We start from the raw sequence: 20,200 nt of genomic DNA on the forward strand, positions 1-20,200 counted from the left end.
ATAAGAGAGAACCATGTCTTTATTGACTTGAAAAAAAAAAAAATCATTATACTAAAATGTTTATTTATCATACAAAAATATGAACATACACCGTATGTTTGAAAGACTGGCTGTTACTGTTAAAAGAAGCAATGATTTGATTGAAAAGTTGACATTTCATTCTGCGATGATAAGAATCTCTTGCTCTGCTTCAGTCAGTTCTGTCATCACATTCTCCCTGACGGGAGACATCGGCTCTCCTTTCTTGCAAGCGCTCAGCTTTGGATTGTCCCTTAAACAAACACATGCACAGACATTTAAATACATTCACATCAAAGCATGTGGCCATTTTGGTCGGTCCTATCATATGGCTTTAAAATATAACACTTATGGACAACTTTCCAAATGCCAAAAAGTAGGAGAAAGAAGCAGTAATCAGATACTTCTCTAGTTTCACCCTTGAACTGACTTCACATTTAACTCTTATGTTGATTAGCCCCTCCCCCTTCAATCCTGCACTGACTCAGGCCCTTATTATTCAACTCGGGCCTGAGCATTGCATAATGGGAATGCATTTCCTTTCAGTGAGCAGGCACCACCCTTCTCTAAACTACTACATTGACTCTCACTTTACCCAAGCAATTAGTTACACCTCTGTTGTTCACATATCAACTAGGTAACAGCACCACTCCCATTAGTTTCGTCTCTTGGTGTTAACAGGGTTATCCCACTACTGCCCCTGCTGGCCACAGGTGATACTGACAGCCAGAAATAAACTGTAGAAGATGAATTGGACAGTGTGAGGGCTTGCCATCGGCCATGTTGATTCATTTATTTACATAATCACATACTTACACACAGGCTGACTTACTTCTTGAAGCTGAAGGCCCCCCAGAGGCCGCTGATGGTGGCCTGCAGGCCTGGACTGTTCTCATTGTTGACAGTACTCTTTTTCCCACTCGCTTTCTTCCTCAGACCACTGGGCCTAGCAGGAGCGGAGGTCTCGATTTTACCACCTTTACCCTGCCCACAAGGCTGTTTCCGAGACAACCCTGAAACCTAGAGCACATGTGTAGGAAGTCAGATTGAGGGTGGAGGTGTGGGGGGAAATCATCAATGTTTAATTCCCCCCCACTCTAGGGTGTATGGAAATGGAAATGCAGACTGTGGTTTTGGGTCATGATTAGACGGACGTGCCTTTGTTCTGTTCAGAGCAGGTTTCGGCTTGTCTGTGGGAGAACTGCTTGGGCTGTTGGAGCCATCTGAATCTCTCTCCTTTTCCTTTGAAAAGAATAACAAAAAAACCCAGAAATAACTGATAAATGATCAATGATGAAATTCAATACTATTTTGTTTAAATAAATTACAAATAAAACACTAAAAAGGAAATTGATCAATTAAATGCTACAAGTAAATGCAGTCATTACAACATTATAATATACAGTATAAAAAACTAATATTTATTATGAGATCGGCTAAACACCACATTGAACCGTTATTGATTTATAGTTTTTTTTATTTTTATAAAGATGAACTGTAAGTGAGCATTAGATGACAGAAAAGTTATCTTAAATATAAAATCTATAAAAACACAGCAAATGAGCAAGCATAATTAAAAATCCAATCCAATATACATATATCATGCATCCCTAATATTAGAATTAGGGGTGTCCCTGACTAAGGATTTACATAGTCGAATCAGAATTGTCGAATCTTGCTGATATTTGACTGATAGTGGAATCATGTGTGCTGGGGGTAAAATATATTACCAAGTCAAGTAGTCAGACATTCGAAGGTCACGTTAACACACAGGGAAAATGTGTAACGACGCCTCGCAGATACAAATAATGTTTTATGTTTTGATTAATAGATAGTTAACATTGGTCGGCCGCATATCATGTTGTTTATTTCTTATCAGAGCTGATGAAACTGAAGATTTGTACTAAATAAAACCAAATAATCCACACATAAGATGAAATCAACAGATGCAAGTAATCGATGAAGTCCGTGTGCATGTTTACTCTAATTGTATAGAGATTTTCATTATCTTTCATTGATTTTGAAGCATATATTACTGCCACATAAAACTCCATGCAATCACATTAATATGAGCTGCCGCTCAAACAGTGCTGAACAAAAACAAACCTTTTCATTTTCTCCAAACACAAATATGCATTGGATAGTTTGCCAGATCTGTTTCACTAATATGACAGTGAAGATAATATCTCTGGTTTTTCCGTGGGTGCTCAGCCATTCGGCGCCTACGTTCACAGCATCCAAAAATCAAATTAGAACCGGCTGAAATGTTTTGAAATTTTGTACCCTACCTGACAAAAAAAAAAAAAAAGAAGTAGTCTTTCACTCTGCCTGTGTCAATTTGAGTCTTGTTAAAGATTTAAACCCCTGTCGTTCATGGATCACGGAAAGTGAAACTTAAATCTGTCACAGGAGTGGATGGATTTATTCACGCACGTAAAAAATATTCTTTTAAAGCTTCTTTCTTTTCACATTCTTATTTTCAGCATTATCGTAATAGGCTGTATATTAATTTATTGGGAGAAAACCGGTAGTTGAAATCATTGAACACCCCCATATAGCCAAAATAGCATGATCCTCGTTTCTTAACACCTCTGCGAATATTCGACTGTGAGATTGGCAGTCGAATCAGGCTCATCCTATCGAAGCATCGAATCTTCGACTATTCGGGGTCACCCCTAATTAGAACTAAGTAAATTGTTGTAAATTACTATACTACAATTAAGACATTTAGCAAGCACCTTAAAGGGATAGCTCACCCCAAAATGAAAAAATCGTCATAATTTACATAACTTTATCTGCAGAACTTAAAAGAAGATGTAATGGTAACCGACCAGGGCTGTGTTTCCCCAAAAGCATTGTACGCCTAAGTTGATCGTAGCTCCATTGGTTTCAATGGGTCTACGATGTACTTAAGCTTACGATGCTTTTGGGAAACGCAGCCCAGTTTGTTTACCATTGATTCCATTGTATGGGGGGAAAAATAGAGAGACAATGAGGGCGAGTAAATGATGACAGCATTTTAATTTTTGGGTGAAATATTATTTTATGGTTGACAGTATCAAATATGAATAGATCAAAGCACATTTTCTCACCAGTGTTAATTTCGTCAATGAAGACGACGATTATACGAATATTCGTTAACGAACATTTTTTCTGTGACTAAGACGAGACGTTGACAAGCTAAAACTAATATCTGATGATAAAAACTATGACGAAATTTATGCCTCGTCTTCGTTAACAAGACGAGACGGGACTATGTTATTTGAGGACTACCGGACATTCAAAATACATCCTATAGGCTACTGTCTTGTCCTTCAAAATGTGCGTCCCTGTCATTGGATTGCAATTGGATAAGGGGCGTTTGCATATCTAGTCTCAGTATGGCAGCCGCAGTGGATGGATAGGTTACCAAAATGCAAACTAGCGATCTGAAACAATGGCCTCAGCACCCGAAGGGGTAGGGCAGTGGTTCCCAATCCTGGTCCTGGAGAACCCCAAACACTGCACATTTTAGATGTCTCCCTATTCAAACACACCTGATTCAACTCATCAGCGAAGACTCCAAGACCTCAAATGTGAGTGTCAGATAAGAGAGATACCAAAAACGTGCAGTGTTGGGGGTCCTCCAGGACCAGGATTGGGAACCACTGGGGTAGGGATAAGGTGACCAGACATCCCGTTTTTCCCGTGAGTCACAATTCGTTGTCGATTAACTTAAAGTTAGTGAAGGCGGGATAGGCGGATAGAAGTGCTCTCTCTCGCGCACGCTCCACTTCTTCAGTTCTCATATACAGCGCGCGATCAGTTCTCAACATCGTTCCATCTCTTCATGCGGATAACAAAACAGTAAGTGACATACAAAAGTACGATGGGAATAAAATATAACCAAAAAAAATCTTAGAATAATTAAATCTTGCTCAAATAAACAACAGCTGAATATAGAAATCACAATAAACATTATAAAATAACCAAAATATTAAATTATACAAATTAAACTAATCAACAGTATCTTAAGTAAATAAGAGCTGAAGTACACAAGCGCCATCTAGTGGAAATAGATAACAACTCAGATACCCTTTATGACAGAAAATAGAAACTTTGATGCAGCAAATACACTCCCACCATCACACTATGTGTGATTCTTAATAGATATTATAAATACTTCAAGTAACACATCATGAACTTAACATTCAAAAGGGGGGTATTTTGTACACGTTAAGCATACACAGTGAAATCACTCTCATCAAATTTAACCCTTTAATCAGCTTCAAGTAATAACACTGTTTTGTGTATGGGTCTTTCTAGATAGACTGACTTGCTTCTGCGTGCACCCTTGCTATCCAGTGTTGCATCACTAACAAGAAGTTTAAGTCTTCTCACCCTTCCATCAGTTCCTGGGAAGACTTCTACCACTTTGGCTAACTTCCACTGATTCCGTGGTGCTGAATCATCTTGAAGCAGAACAATATCATTTATCTTAGCATTTCTTCTGCTCTTATTCCACTTACTTCTCTGCTGCAAACTCAACAGATATTCCTTTCTCCACCTGGTCCAAAACTCATTCTCCAGAAACTGAACTCTTTTCCATCTCTTCTGAAGATAGAGATCCTCCCTTACAAACTCTCCAGGAGGTGGTGCAATGATAGTAGATTTCATTGTTAGTATATGATTCGGCGTCAACGGTTCTGGTCCCACAGGATCACTGAGGTGTTCTGAGGTCAATGGTCGACTATTAACGATTGCCATTACTTCATACATGAACGTTCTTAAAGAAGAAGTGTCCAGTCTTGCAGAAGACTGATCTAAGATGGATGTCAGTACACTCCTTACAGTCCGGATCTGTCTCTCCCAGACACCACCCATGTGACTGGAAGCAGGCGGGTTCATGACAAAGGTACAGCCTAACTCTTTCATACGTTCCCGGTCCATTCCCTTCATCAACTCTAGGAACTCTCCCTTTGCACCAATAAAGTTGGTACCTTGATCACTATGCAGCTGACTAACATTGCCACGTATCGCAAGGAAACAACGCAGTGCATTAAGAAAAGCATCAGTGCTCAAATCATCTAGTACCTCAAGATGAATGGCTCGAGAACACATGCAGGTAAACAGGAGCCCATATCTCTTCAACTCTCTCCTTCCCTCTTTAACATAGAACGGTCCGAAGCAGTCCATGCCACTATAAGTAAATGGAGGAGTAGCTTCCATCCTTTCTGGCGGCAGGTTACAGTAGCCCCCGAGAGGCATGGTCCGCTGGGTTTTGCTCTGAAGCAATGTATCTCCATTGACTAGGCTCAGTGCTTGACCTGATCTGCTGAATTCGGTTGGCTACAAATACATGGAACCGGCGTGCATCGTTGTTAATATAACCAAGAACAGTCTTGTCTTGACACATCCTTTGTAAGGTCCTCTTCCCAACCAGAATGAAGGGACGATGCGAATATTGCCTGGCTTCTGCGGGTTGTAAACCCCATGTTGAAGGATGTACCACGCTGGTTGATTGCTTAACTCCATCTCTGGGACCTTTTCAGCATTGCCTCTTGCTATTGTGTCCTTCATGAAAGCCAGGTAGTCCTTGTAGTATTGCTCATTCCTCTTTAAACGCTTCTCTAAGGATTTGAGTCGATGTTCTGCACACGCTTTGTTGTTTGGCAAGTCCGGTCTCTCACCCTTAAATGGCAATGGCATCTGATAGTGCCCATCTTGCATTTGCTTAATACCTTTGTTTTACTTTGCCAAAAACCTTAAGTCTTCTTGCGATGCAGATACTTCCTCAAAAACCTTCAGTATCTCTGCTGGAGTGATCATCTCCTTAACCTTGTTCCTGTGTATGAAGCAGACTTCAGACTTGAGCTTATGAGATGGTTCACCAACTGGTAGAACTTGCTTCAGGATAATCCTATGGCTCACACCGATTTCATCTTCATAATCACTGTTGTAGTGGTTGTATCCAACGATACTCCAACCCAACACAGATCTTTGTGCAAATGGCTGGTCGTCATTACCACTGAGAACATCTCTGGGGAGTAAGGCTTGAGGACAATTATAGCCTATTAACAAACCTACTTCACAGTCAAGTGCAGGAGCCATTTCATCTGCCAGATGTTCTAGATGGGGCCAGTTCTTGGCAGTTTCACATGTGGGTATATGAGATCTATTGACAGGTATGTAGTCTCTAGTGTAGGTCGTTGGAAGTTGGATTTTCACTTCAGACTTAATGCCACTTACTTGTAGTCCATTCAATTTGTGAGTGGACACAATCTTCGTCTTGGAAGTTATTGTTGAAATCTTGAGTTTTACTGGCTCATTTTTAGTATCCAGTGTCTCAGCTGTGTCCTTTAGAATGAAAGTGGTGTCGCTTTGGGTATCAAGCAAGGCGTACACTAAAATCTCCTTCCTTGGTTCAGCTATAGTTGACACATATACTGGAACGATGGATGAAGTATAAGTGCCATTCTTTTCTTGTACCACTCTGTTTGAAGTCACAGGCATAGGTTCTTGTATCCTCTGTGATTCAGTTGTTCTGTCTGCAGAGTCTTGATTAGCCCTTGACTGATACTGGATGTGTCTTGCTCTTTGTCCTGGGCCTTTATTTACCCGATCATGATGTAAGCATGTTGGATGATATTTTTCACATTTTTCACACACACTCCTAGAAGTGCAGCCCTTAGAGTTATGACCAGCTTTAAGACAGCCAAAGCACAATTTCTCAGACTGTACAAACTTCAATCTTTCTTCAACTGGTCTTTCCATAATCTTGCGACACTTATGAAGCGTGTGGCCATGTCTCTTACAAAAGACACACATGATGCTATTCTTTTCACTGGAACTAGTAGTGAATGTCTTAGCGCTTGAGTTATGATTCCGTTGAAACTTGGAGTGATCTTGATTAGGTTGCAGAAATTCAATGAAGTATTTGAAATCAGGGAATCCTTTGTATTCATCTTGGAATTTAGTAACTGCTCTATTCCAACGTGAACTCAACCACTCTGGCAATTTAGCTGATATCCTTTGATTTTCAACACAGTCATTCAGAACTTGTAAACCTTGAACATAAGGCATGGCTGATTCAACGCTGGTCAAAAAATCTACAAATTCCCGGAGGTCTTTGCTATCCTTGGTAGCAATCTTGTGCCATGACTGTATTTTGTCACGGTAAGACTTATTAGTTTCTTAATAAGCCAACGATTATTGGAAAATGTCCACTTTTATCTTAAAATGAGGATGGAAATACCAGCACAATTGAAGCTTCAGCAACAGTTCACAAGATCTTGCGCTGCTTCCAAGACACTAACTGTAAAGTGCTTGCTTTGTTCAGCCTTTACTTGTTCTACTGCTGCTTCAGTCAATCAATAGCGATCGTTTTTAAAGTTGTACTTCCCTTATCCAACATCTGTTGCCTCTTGCTGGCCGACTTCCGCGTGCAGCTTTTACCATCTGATGATCTTGGCCTTCACCGACGCAGTAAGTGTTCTACTATGCCGCCCTTAGTCACAATGCGAAGGCTGAGGTTCCCTTTTTCACTGATGTTTAATGCACTCATCGATATAGACAGCAATATCAACACCAACACCGTAGAACTGAGTAAAAAACACGAAATATACAACATAACATCAGTCACACATTCAGTTTCTTGTAAAACACACATATTGCATTAAACGCGAAAACAAACAGAATACATCCACATACCACTTTTGCCTGCTCGTGAGCTAAGAGTGGGGATTATATCTTGTAGTTTCTTGATTAGATGGCTTATAATTATAGAGAGAAACACCTTTTAAGTCTGCGAAGATTACATCGTTCCATCTCTTCATGCGGATAACAAAACAGTAAGTGACATACAAAAGTACGATGGGAATAAAATATAACCAAAAAAATCTTAGAATAATTAAATCTTGCTCAAATAAACAACAGCTGAATATAGAAATCACAATAAACATTATAAAATAACCAAAATATAAAATTATACAAATTAAACTAATCAACAGTATCTTAAGTAAATAAGTGCTGAAGTACACAAGCGCCATCTAGTGGAAATAGATATCAACAACTCAGATACCCTTTATGACAGAAAATAGAAACTTTGATGCAGCAAATACAGTCGGTTATGGATTAAGTGAACGTAAACAGGTGGGTGAAAACTGAACGTGTCAGTATTACATGCATGTCTTCCGTCTTAAAGGGAAAGCGTTCCTAATTAAGTACCTATCCGTGTCATTAATGTTAACCAACAAAATATGTTAAATAAATAGGTTAAGTAAACCTACTGTATCTGAAAAATGAGTTTAATTTGTATCATCTCTTTCATATTTGTCTTATTGCCTTAATTCTGCTACTTTTTCAAAAATGATCAATTATATATTATATATGAACAACTATAATTTTTATAAGTCAAGTCAAGTTAAGTCACCTTTATTTATATAGCGCTTTTAACAATACAGATTGTGTCAAAGCAACTGAACAGCATTCATTAGGAAAATAGTGTCAATAATGCAAAATGACAATAGTAAACACTCATTTTTCAGTTAAAGACAGTTCATCATTGAATTCAGTGATGTCAACATCCAGCTCAGTTTAAATAATATCTTTGCAATCATGTCAACGATATCGCTGGAAATGAAGTGTCCCCAACTAAGCAAGCCAGAGGCGACAGCGGCAAGGAACCAAAACTCCATCGGTGACAGAATGGAGAAAAAACCTTGGGAGAAACCAGGCTCCCTTTTATAAGTTGCTCCCTTTTCACTACTGTTAAAGGGATAGTTCACCCAAAAATGAAAATGGTAATTTATTCAAGTTTTTCCAAATTCAATCCTTGATTCAAATTTCTCATAAGCTTAATTGATTTGGTCTAAAGAGAGAAGAATTAATGACTATTTTTGTTTGAAGACTACATATAAAATAGCTACCAAAATAAATGTTGGTAACTGCAGTTTGACTAAAAGTTGACAAAAATGCAATGACTTTGTCGACTAAAACTAAGAAAGACTCAAATTACTAAAATGTGACTAAGACTACTAAGCATTTTCGTCTCAAGATAAAGACTAAGACTAAATCAAAAATGCCTGTCAAAATTAACACTATTTCTCACCTTATCAGAGTGGTCCTCTGTGACTAGGGAGTCCTCCACACCAGCAGAGATGCTGCTAGACTGAGAGAAATAGGCACTGTCTTGAGACGGAGGAGACCCGGGAGATTTCTCTGCATCCTCAGTGCCCTCTACAGAAGAGGACGAGAGAGAAAGCCCTGATCCTACCCAGGAGAAGCTGCCCTTCTTTCTGTGGAACTGCTGCAGGGTGGATAACCCTGAAGGTGTGGAAGAGCGGTGTCTGTCTGTGGTGATGGTGGGTGGTTGTGAAGCAGATTTATTGAGTTCTCTGGTGCTTCCTGACCAACTAAAGACCCCGAGACCCAAACTAGCAGGCCTGGAGGAGCGAGACGGAGATGCAGATGGGCTGGATGACTCCTTTTTGGCCTGCTCTCTCTCTGGGTCAGGGTCCTGACACAATGCTGGTGTGTTTCCTTCAGACTGTGAGACAGAAGTCTCTAGAGACCTCGCAGGCTGAGGTGAATCTTGATTTAGTGCATCTTTCTGTGCCTCTGCCATATTGGATTCACCATGGCAGAAGAACCTGATGGAGATTTCAATCATATCATTATTGCCAGCAGAGTTTAAACTGGGATTTTGGAGGTGGAGGAATAACCACCAGGCCTCCCGGTTAATATAGCACTTTATATTTAATGCCATTGTGCCACGTAACAGTCAGGTCCAATTTAACCCTTGTGTGTGTAATGAGAAAATTAAGGCCTAACAGTAACTTGTGATAGCAACAGTGCACATTCCTTTAGTAAGTTTCCCATCGTGCTCATACCTGCTGCGCGTGACCTGCTCTCCAGTGCCCTCTTCTGATTGGGTTCTCCACTGCAACAGTGTTGAAAAGCGATTTCGAGGTCCAACTGTGCTACCACACCCCTTCTCCTTAGAAACAATGTTGTCCTTGGTCAGTGGCTCAGTGGTGGGTGGAGTTTCAGGACAGCGTCTCTTTACACCATCTGAATACTGCCCTAACAGGTCATCCACAGAGAGGCTGGTGTCTTAAAAAAAGACAAAACATTAGATATAAACATGCCTAATCAGGTGTCTTATCAAAATAATCAGTCCCATCCTTGAGATTTATATTCATTGCACCAAGGCCTGCTTACCTTCACGGGGTCTTTTCACCTGTGACTCTCTTTGGGGCATTTTTAGACTCTGCACGCTAATGATCTTCTCTTTGCCCCGGGTAGGAGGGGGTCTTTTGGGGGTTGTAGGGCTCTTTGGCTGGGTGCTACCTGGTTCATAGTTCTTGCACCAAATACTTATCTGTAATTGGGAATTTTTGTCACATCTGTCATTCCAAGAACTACTGCGAGCAGCTTTAGAGGGCTGGAAGAGAGGAGAGGGACACCTTAGGTACTTTACTTCAGTGTTATTATTGTGAACTACAATTAAAAGTATTTTACAAAAAAAATTCTGTAATTCAAATAAATCTGAAATAAAATATAAATGTCTACTAAAAATGTTAATGAAAATAAGAAATGCTGCCCTGGCTACTAACTGAAATAAAATTCTGAAGTACTAAAATTGCTAAAACTAAAACTGGATACAATAAATAAAGCTTTATATTATATATATATATATAGGTGCATCTCAGAAAATTAGAATATCGTGAAAACGTTTAAAAAATATATATATTCTAGATTCACTGCATGTAAAGTAAAACAGTTCAAAAGTTTTAATTTTGATGATTAGAGCTTACAGCTCATGAAAGTCAAAAATCCAGTATCTCAAAATATTAGAATATTTCCTAAGATCAATAAAAAAAAAATTATTTGCAAAACAGAAAAGTTTAAGTTCTTTAAAGTATGGTCACTGATGCACTCAATACTTGGTCGGGGCTCCTTAAGCACAAATTCCAACATCAGTGAGGTGTGGCATGGAAGCGATCAGCCTGTGGCACTGCTGAGGCACTACTGAGCCTTCAGCTCATCTGTATTGTTGGATCGACTGTTTCTCATCTTTCTCTTGAAAATATCCCATAGATTCCATATGGGGTTCAGGTCCAGCATGTTGGCAGGCCAATCAAGCACAGTGATATCATGGTCAGCAAACCACTTGGAAGTGGTTTTGGCACTGTGGGCAGGTGCTAAAGTCCTGCTGGAAAAGGAAATCAGCATCTCCATAAAGCTTGTCAGCAGATGGAAGCATAAAGTGCTCCAAAATATCCTGCAAGACGGCTGCATTGACTTTGGACTTGATAAAACACAATGGACCAACACCAGCAGACCTCACAGCACCCCAAATCATCACTGACTTCGGAAACTTCACGCTGGACTTCAAGCAGCTTGGATTCTGTGCCTCTCCAGTCTTCAGACCTTGATTTCCAAATGAAATGCAAAATTTACTTTCATCTGAAAAGAGGACTTAGGACCCCTGAGCAACAGTCCAGTTCTTTTTCTCCTTAGCCCAGGTAAGATGCTTCTGACGTTGTTTCTGTTTCAGAAGTGGCTTGGTAGCCCTTTTCCTGAAGACGTCTGAGCGTGGTGACTCTTGATGCACTGACTCCAGCTTCAGTCCAGTCCTTGTGAAGCTCTCCCAAGTGTTTGAATCGGCTTTGCTTGACAGTATTCTTAAGCGGTCATCCCTGTTGCTTGTGCACCTTTTCCTACCCAATTTCTTCCTTCCAGTCAACTTTGCATTTAATATGCTTTGATACAGCACTCTGTGAACAGCCACCCCTTTCAGTAATGACCTACTGTGACTTACCCTCTTTGTGGAGGGTGTCAATTATCGTCTTCTGGACCATTGCCAAGTTAGCAGTCTTCCCCATTATTGTGGTTTCAAAGAACAAGAGATACCATGAATTTATACTGTAGGGATGGTCATTTAATGAAACTCAAATGTAAATATTCCAATATTTTGAGATACTGGGTTTCTGACTTTCATGAGCTGTAAGTTCTAATCATCAAAATTAAAACAAAAAAAACTCTTGAAATGTCTTACTTTTCTTGTAATGAATCTAGAATATATGAAAGTTTCACTTTTTGAAATAAGTTACAAAAAAATGACTTTTTCACGAAATTCTAATTTGAGATGCACCTGTATATACTGTATATATATATATATATATATACTGATAAATGACAAGCAGATTACTACAATTTTAATTTAAAAATAAAAGGTAATTCAAAATATTAACTTCTATAATAGTAAATCAATTATGCTACGCTCTATGAAATGTATCCATAAGTTCAAGCAAATATACATTAAAGATGACTAGGTTACCTGAGTGTAAGGTGCGTCAGGGTTGAAGTCATCTATCCTTTGCATCGTGTTAATGTCCATATTCCCAAGAGCCATTTCCAGCCCTTTCTCATCTCCTACATTACTGCATTTAATCAGTTAAGTTAAATTTTCAATCAGACAGAGCTTTGCAACACAGACATTTACAAAAAGGCTCAACTTTAAAAACAGCTTCTGCATCTATCATGCCAAGACAATTTATTGATTAATTTGAATTAAGTTTTAATTAAGTGAAAATGTAAGATCAGCAGTTCCTATTTAATCAATATACAAAGTGAATGTGTAAAAGATACGTTCCAGCATAGCTGAGGGAAGCGGGGTCAATGTGATCTGGGTAAGGGTTCAAAGGAACCACCTTCCTCTTCAAGGGGTCAAAGACCAGCTGATACAGAAATGTGTTGTTGGCTTTTGTGAAACCCTCAATGTACTCATCTGGCACAGTGATGTCCATCTTCAGGTACTGACCAATCTTCTTTATCACCTGTATGACAGAGACTAATTACTTAGTTTAGTTATGCTGAATTATGCTCTAGTTAGGCTCTCTGGTTACATTTGTTTTCACAATAAAAAGATTGCTCAGGTTCTCCACTAAAATGTTTCAAAAGCACAGAAGGACAAAAATGAAATGCAATACACAGAACACAGAAGGCAGTGTGTCCTATGGGAATCTTACCAGAGCTAGAGGGATGTGATAAAACATGCCGTTTCAGTAATATGATCAGTTTCATAAGTATGAGAACATAATTAACTGTTTGTTGTGGCAGTTTAGCATATTAAATATTTCTAACCAACTCTTTTTTATTATCTCACCTTCAAAATATCTGGGTTATTTGCCATCCTGAGCAGCTTGCATGCCTTTCCCAGACCAATGCCATATAGAGATGGCAGATAGTCGCAGCCAGAGAGAATGCACATGTAACGGAACTTCTCCTCTGTGAAGATGTTCCCGAGAGACTTGCAACGGCCCAGGTGACACTGATCAATCTCCAGTCCATTACCTTGTTTATCCATCTTTAAAATCACCTTCAAACAATGCATAACAAATGAAACTCTAAAAACTAAATCAAGCTAATATCCCCACTGTCCTCCAACATGTCTGTCAGCACCACCCAGAAGACTTAGTAAATATTTTTTAGTGCTTACAAAAACTACCCTTCAAAGGTTTGGGGTTGGTAACTTTTTTTTAAATGCTTTTGAAAGAAGTTGCTTATGCTCACCATGGTCATTTTTATTTGATCAAAATAAAAACAGTAATATTTTTTCATTTTAAATAACAGCCTTCTATTTTCAGTGTCACATGATCATATATTTTTCATATTATTAAAACAATTAATCAAACTTTTTCGAATTTTACTGACCTTAGACTTACATACATATATATATATATATATATATCCCCCCCCACCCTAATAACAATTGTTATTATTTTAGACAATTTTAAATGTATCTTGTAAGGACGTTTAGATACTTTCACTGAAAAACAAGACAAATACAGAAAATAAGAAAATTTTTGCAGTTTTTGCAGTGCAGACTTGCATGACACCAGACTGTGGTCAGTACCTGGGCCCATATTCACAAAACATTTTATCTTACCACTAAGAGTTCTCCTAAATAGCAGTAAAAGTTTTTAGCTAAGAGTTTTCTCTTTAAACCTATTCACAATAGGCATTGCTGAGAGAAACATTTACTAAGGAATAGAGAGAAGTCTTAAGCTAAGAGTAAGGGCGGGGTTGACCTCGTTGCTATGGATGATGTCAGCATGCTTATTAACTATGCACACAGTGATTGGCTGATAGTCACTGTCAGAGATTTATTCATAGAAATATTGTAGAGTGGGATATTATGTTGCCACATTCAAATGTCACTAATTTAACAAGTATATGCAGGGCTCGCAAAATCGCTAGCCCGACGTCCCGGGAGTTTTGTGTTTTCGGGCTACCAAAATGTATCACCACTCTGCCCGACGGGCTACCTTATAGTTCACCCAAAAATGAAAATTCTGTCATCATTTACTCACCCTCATGTTGTTCCAAACACAGTTGGTGGTTGCCATTGACTTCCATAGTAGGAAAAATAATACTATGGAAGTCAATGGCAACCAACAACTGTTTGATTATCAGCAATCTTCAAAATATCTTCTTTTGTGTTCAACATAGGAAAGCAACTCATACAGGTTTGGAACGACATGAGGGTGAGTAAATGATGACAGAATTTTCATTTTTTGGCGAACTATCCCTTTAAATACAGATCTCCTGCGGGTACTTAAAAACTCATTAAGTGAGTTGCATCAAACTTAAGGACATACATTTTTTTAAATACGTTAAATGGTATAAGAAATGTCTTAATTATAATTTCAAGAGGTCTTACAGTTGGGGATGGAAAGACAAGAACCGCGATACGGCTGGATTAAACTTCAAAAGGCAATGATATCATTGAATAAATATGAGCCCTGCATGTGTCAAGTCAAAACGCGGAGCGGATGTCTTTATTTGAATGTATCGGAAAGCAACTCATACAGGTTTGGAACGACATGAGGGTGAGTAAATGATGACAGAATTTTCATTTTTTGGCGAACTATCCCTTTAAATACAGATCTCCTGCGGGTACTTAAAAACTCATTAAGTGAGTCGCATCAAACTTAAGGCCATACATTTTTTTAAATACGTTAAATGGTATAAAGAAATGTCTTAATTATAATTTCAAGAGGTCTTACAGTTGGGGATGGAAAGACAAGAACCGCGATACGGCTGGATTAAACTTCAAAAGGCAATGATATCATTGAATAAATATGAGCCCTGCATGTGTCAAGTCAAAACGCGGAGCGGATGTCTTTATTTGAATGTATCTGAAGGGAACCGACTGTCCTCAGAAACGTGTGGTTGGTATTTTAATTTGACCTATAATTCCTGATAAAGCAGCGTTTATGAGTGCAGAGCTGCTTTGTGTACAGCCGTTACCGGGGAAACTGCGATATTTCAGCGCTCCTAAAGCGCCACCTCGTGGCAGAGATGAATTTGCATTTCCAACAAGCCTCTCTTGCTGTTTATGGTCAGATCGATGCAAATATCAACTCATGTTTTTACGCAGCAAACACAGAGTTGTAAATGCGTAAGAAGTTAATGTGCCTTCTAAAAATCTAAACAGTAATATTTATACGTTTTAAATTAACAATTGATATGCTTGATTTATCCCTTTTCATAAAAATGGTCTCAAGGCTGAAATGCTGTTGTATAAGATTTTTGTTTTTGTGAAAACCTGTATCTGAACTGTAAATCATGTAATTTTATGGCTCAATACTGTATATTACCACAGACATTGTCCAACCCCACTCATACTGTGTTCATTTTACTTGTGCAGCTCTTAAAATGGGTCATAAATGGCCTTAAATTAATTTTTTTTAATTCTGCAGATACCCTGTAAATAATGAAATAAAATCCCTTCCTTCATGTTTGTTGATATTTGTGTATTAAAAATATTTTTGATTGACATTTAAACTCCGATCTGATTTTCTATATATATATTTTTTTATTTGGGCTAGTTAAATTCATTTTCGGGCTACCAAATTCTGAAGAGTACCTGCCAGAAGGGCTACAAGGGATTCTGAAATTTTGCAAGCCCTGATATGTTCAGCTAATTGTCAGCCTCTTACATGTGTGCTCCTCGTAAACAATGAGCAGATCTGCATATAAACAGCCTTTTAATTAACAGAGTAGAAAAATCATGGCTGATAGTAAGACATGCAAACATAAAATAAAACCAAACTGGACGCAAGAACAGCTGTTACTTCTTGCCCAACTTGTTAATGAAAACAAGGATATAATGAAAATTTGGAGATGGGATAACCTTCAAAACAAAAAAGAAAAAAAAGACGTGTGGGAAACGTGCAAATAAATGCAGCGTGTTTCTAAAATGTTTGTTCCAAGGCAGATTGCTGGCAACAGCAATTTTATCCCTGCTAAAAAAACTAAACAATAGAAACCATCACAGAATTTGTAATGGTTTTACTAGTTATAATGGGAATTGTATTGGTTTTAATGGAAACTGTAATGGTGCCTGTTGGTCTCTACTGGTAATTGGTCCCCTTCTATTGGTGGCTTGTTAAAACCACTAAATCCTAATGGAATATGTCCCAAAACACACTACAGGTAAGCCTTTTTTAATGATTTTAATGGTTAAAAGTTGATGGTTTGTAATGTTTGTGATGGTATTTGTAGTGGAAACCATTAGAATGTCTGTGATGGTTTGTACTGTTTTTTTTTTTCAGCAGGGAGGATAGTTTGTGATTTGGTTTTAGTGACTTAAGAGTCCTCTTCACTACTCCTAACGTTTCACAGATTTAGGAGCTAGTTTTAGCGCTAAAACGCTTTAAATTAAAATGTAGGAGTCCTAAATTTAGGATTGGCACGCCCATTATTTTTAAGATTTTCTCCTAAATCTGCAAGTTATGAGCTACCTTTAGCCTTAAGATGTTTTGTGAATACGGGCCCTGGTTTCTAGGCAAGTGTTTTTTTCTATTGCACTGGTACCTTTTTACACCCAAATGCCAGCAGATCCGAGTCCTCTGTGATCACTGCCTGAGCGATACCAGATTTGTTTAGGAAAGCTAACTGGGCATCTGCTTCATACGGAGCAACAACACAGTCCACTCCACGCATCCTGGCAGTCTGAAAACCAGAAAACAGGCATAAATGAAAAGTTGCCAAACAGAACAAAAAAGGTCAATCTTGATGAATCTGTTTCCAATATTGCATAATAATTGACTATAACATCCACTGTCTACTAAACACATCCTAGTATATTAATTTCAATAAATGTTATTTCACTGATTCCAAAACAAATATTGTTTACAGATATCAGATACAATGGTCTCACCTTAATGACATCATGTGCCATGGATGGGGTGATATTAACACTGCGGGTAAAACATTCTCTGGCTTCTGATATCTTACCCTCCCGCAGCAGCTGTTTGCCTTTCTGCAGATTTGCCTGTCGACGCCTGTTTATGAAATATACATGAAATATTCGTAATTTTTAATTAAACGAATGAACTTTTTCTCCAATAAATATTCTGTTCTTACTCGCGCCGGGACTTCTCCACTTCCTTTTTGGATGGCAAGTTGCGTCCGTCAAACACCAAGATTGGCTTAACACCGAAAGAACGCAGCATATCCACAAACTTCATACAGTACGACACATACCTGATGGACACACAAGGAATGTGAGCATGAGAAATGCACATTTTAACCTGGAAAATTATGTTGGAAATGATTGAACTGCTGAAATACTCCGGATTTTGCATGCAAATAAATGAAGCGACTCACTGATCTGTAGGTTCTCCTTTTGCAAGTTTCTCTGCACATGAAAATGCCCCCTTATGGAGCCAGCAGTATGTGTCCACCGCCACTGTCTGTCCCCGGTATTTCTTCACACTGATAGGCTCTGAGGCATCTTTGATAAACTGCAACAGGCCTTGAATTCCCATGTTGTCTGTCTGGAAGGACAGATGTCTACTCTGAAGATGATGGTTTATCAGAATCCAGCCTGTGTCACTCTATCAGATGAAAACAAAAGTCCCTGATGATCAATAACCATACACGATGCACTGAAGAACATAAACACATCCTCAAAAGTCAACGGAAAACATTTCCTAACCGTCCAACCGCGAGGGCGTAACGTTATGTAAAAAGACAAAAACCTATATACATGAACTTTTAATACATTTAATGATTATGTCATACGTCCACTCCACAGAAGTCTTCAACCGCCAAATCCCTCCAAAACCAAGCCCACTGACAATTCTCGCGAAACTTGAGAATTGAACAACTGAGATAGAATCAGACCGCTAAAGCTAATACTTTAATCATGTGTAAATTAAACTAATTTTTGTTTTAGTATTTATAATAGTGTGTCTGAACCCCGAACGTTATCAGGAAGGCTATTCCAGAGTTTGGGAGCCAAATGCGAAAAAGCTCTACCTCCTTTAGTGGATTTTGCTATCCTAGGTACTACCAAAAGTCCAGAGTTTTGCGACCTTAGGGAGGGTGATGAATTGTAGCGTGGTAGAAGACTTGTTAGGTACGCAGGAGCTAACCCATTAAGGGCCTTATAGGCAAGTAATAATATTTTGTAACTGATACGGAACTTAATAGGTAGCCAGTACAGAGACTGTAAAATTGGGGTAATATTAGGGCTGCACGATTAATGGCAAGCGATATTTAACGCGCATCTTATCAGTAAAGCCGGTTCTTTAATCAGCGGTAAATGACGAGCTCAGTGAACAACGGCTCTGTGTAGTTGATGCTGCTCAATGTGAAAGCACGCAGGTGATGGAGATTTACCGCTGATTACAGAACCGGCTTTCTGACAAGATGCGCGTTAAATATCGCATGCGATTAATCGTGCAGCCCTAGGTAATATGATCATATTTTCTTGACCTGGTAAGGACTCTAGCCGCTGCATTTTGGACCACCTGTAGCTTGTTTATTGAAGATGCAGGACAACCACCTATCAGTGCATTACAATAGTCCAGTCTGGAGGTCATGAATGCATGAACATCAGAAACGGGTAACATGTTTCGTAACTTGACAATGTTTCTAAGATGGAAGAATGCTGTTTTTGTAACATGGGAAACATAACACCCAGATTTTTGACTGTAGAGGAAGTAACCGTACATCCGTCTAGTTGCAAATTGTAATCCACGAGATTCTGTGTACTGTCTTTTGGTCCAATAAGTAATATCTCTGTCTTATCTGAATTTAATAGGAGAAAATTATTGGTCATCCAATCTTTTACATTTTTAACACACTCCGTTAGCTTAGAAAAGTTAGAAGTTTCATCTGGTCTTGAGATATATAGTTGAGTATCATCGGCATAACAGTGGAAACTAATCTCGTATTTTCTAATAATATTACCAAGGGGCAACATGTATATCGAAAATAGCAGAGGACCTAGGACAGATCCTTGTGGCACTCCATATTTTGCTGGTGATAATTGAGATGACTCCCCATTTAAATGAACAATGTGGTAGCGATCGGACAGGTAGGATCTAAACCATCTTAAAGCCTGCCCTTGGATACCTGTATAGTTTTGTAATCGATCTATGAGTATGTCATGATCTATAGTATCGAATGCAGCACTAAGGTCAAGTAAAACTAGCAATGAGACACAGCCTTGGTCTGACGCAAGAAGCAAGTCATTTGTAATTTTAACAAGTGCAGTTTCTGTGCTATGGTGGGGCCTGAAACCTGACTGAAATTCTTCATAGAGATCATTTTTTTTGCAGAACGGAGCACAATTGAGCAGACACAACTTTTTCTAAAATTTTAGACGTAAAAGGAAGATTTGAGATGGGTCTGTAATTTGCCAGTTCACTAGGGTCTGGTTGTGGTTTCTTAATAAGAGGCTTAATGACCGCCAGCTTGAATGTTTTTGGGACGTGACCTAAAGACAACGATGAGTTAATAATATTGAGAAGCGGTTCTTCTGCTACAGGTAACAACTCTTTCAGACTCTCAGTAGGTACAGGATCTAACAGGCATGTTGTTGGTTTAGATGCAGTGATACGTTTTAGCTCTTGCTGTCCTATAGTCCTATAGTACTGCAGTTTATCTTTTGGTGCGATGAATGAAGCTAAAGTATTATACGCTGTAGAATCTACATTTGTTATTGTATTTCTGATGTTATCTATTTTATCAGTGAAGAAATTCATAAAGTCATTACTATTAAACTGTGCGGGAATATTTAGATCGGGTGGCGTCTGGTTATTTGTTAATCTAGCCACTGTGCTAAATAAAAACCTAGGATTGTTTTGGTTATTTTCTATGAGTTTGTGGATATGCTCGG

The 20,200-nt window shown here is 38.7% G+C and overlaps 1 protein-coding gene across 3 annotated transcripts; it reads right to left on the reverse strand.

The window, feature by feature from the left end:
- Window positions 1–34: 34 nt before the first annotated feature.
- On the reverse strand, window positions 35–18,185 carry LOC107583534 (exonuclease 1-like). Of its 3 annotated transcripts, none has more exons than XM_016269785.1 (14): window positions 18,097–18,185; window positions 17,680–17,909; window positions 17,437–17,556; window positions 17,231–17,354; window positions 16,885–17,022; window positions 13,169–13,381; window positions 12,652–12,839; window positions 12,341–12,443; window positions 10,219–10,441; window positions 9,888–10,110; window positions 9,107–9,647; window positions 1,177–1,260; window positions 851–1,038; window positions 35–271 (listed from the first exon to the last, which is right to left on the reverse strand). In XM_016269785.1, the coding sequence occupies exons 2-14, from the start codon at window positions 17,838–17,840 to the stop codon at window positions 157–159; spliced, it is 2,421 nt and encodes an 806-aa protein (XP_016125271.1). In that variant the 5' UTR covers window positions 17,841–17,909; window positions 18,097–18,185; the 3' UTR covers window positions 35–156. The 3 variants fall into 3 exon arrangements, with proteins under 3 accessions (XP_016125271.1, XP_016125270.1, XP_016125272.1); XM_016269784.1 differs by having other exon boundaries at window positions 18,077–18,170; XM_016269786.1 differs by lacking the exon at window positions 18,097–18,185 and adding an exon at window positions 18,011–18,079.
- Between the last annotated feature and the right edge of the window lie 2,015 nt (window positions 18,186–20,200).

The sequence above is a fragment of the Sinocyclocheilus grahami genome, unplaced genomic scaffold, assembly GCF_001515645.1.
Source record: "Sinocyclocheilus grahami isolate Dianchi unplaced genomic scaffold, SAMN03320097.WGS_v1.1 scaffold54.1, whole genome shotgun sequence".
In the NCBI taxonomy this organism is placed as follows: Eukaryota; Metazoa; Chordata; class Actinopteri; order Cypriniformes; family Cyprinidae; genus Sinocyclocheilus; species Sinocyclocheilus grahami.

Bases quoted from the DNA above. Each gene is read 5' to 3' on its own strand.
- LOC107583534 (XM_016269785.1), bottom strand. From the start codon at position 17,840: ATGGGAATTCAAGGCCTGTTGCAGTTTATCAAAGATGCCTCAGAGCCT. The intron at 12,840-13,168 runs GTGAGATAATAA...TCTGTCATACAG, and splicing joins ATAACCCAGATATTTTGAAG to GTGATAAAGAAGATTGGTCA. The intron at 10,442-12,340 runs GTAACCTAGTCA...CCTCTCTTCCAG, and splicing joins CTGACGCACCTTACACTCAG to CCCTCTAAAGCTGCTCGCAG.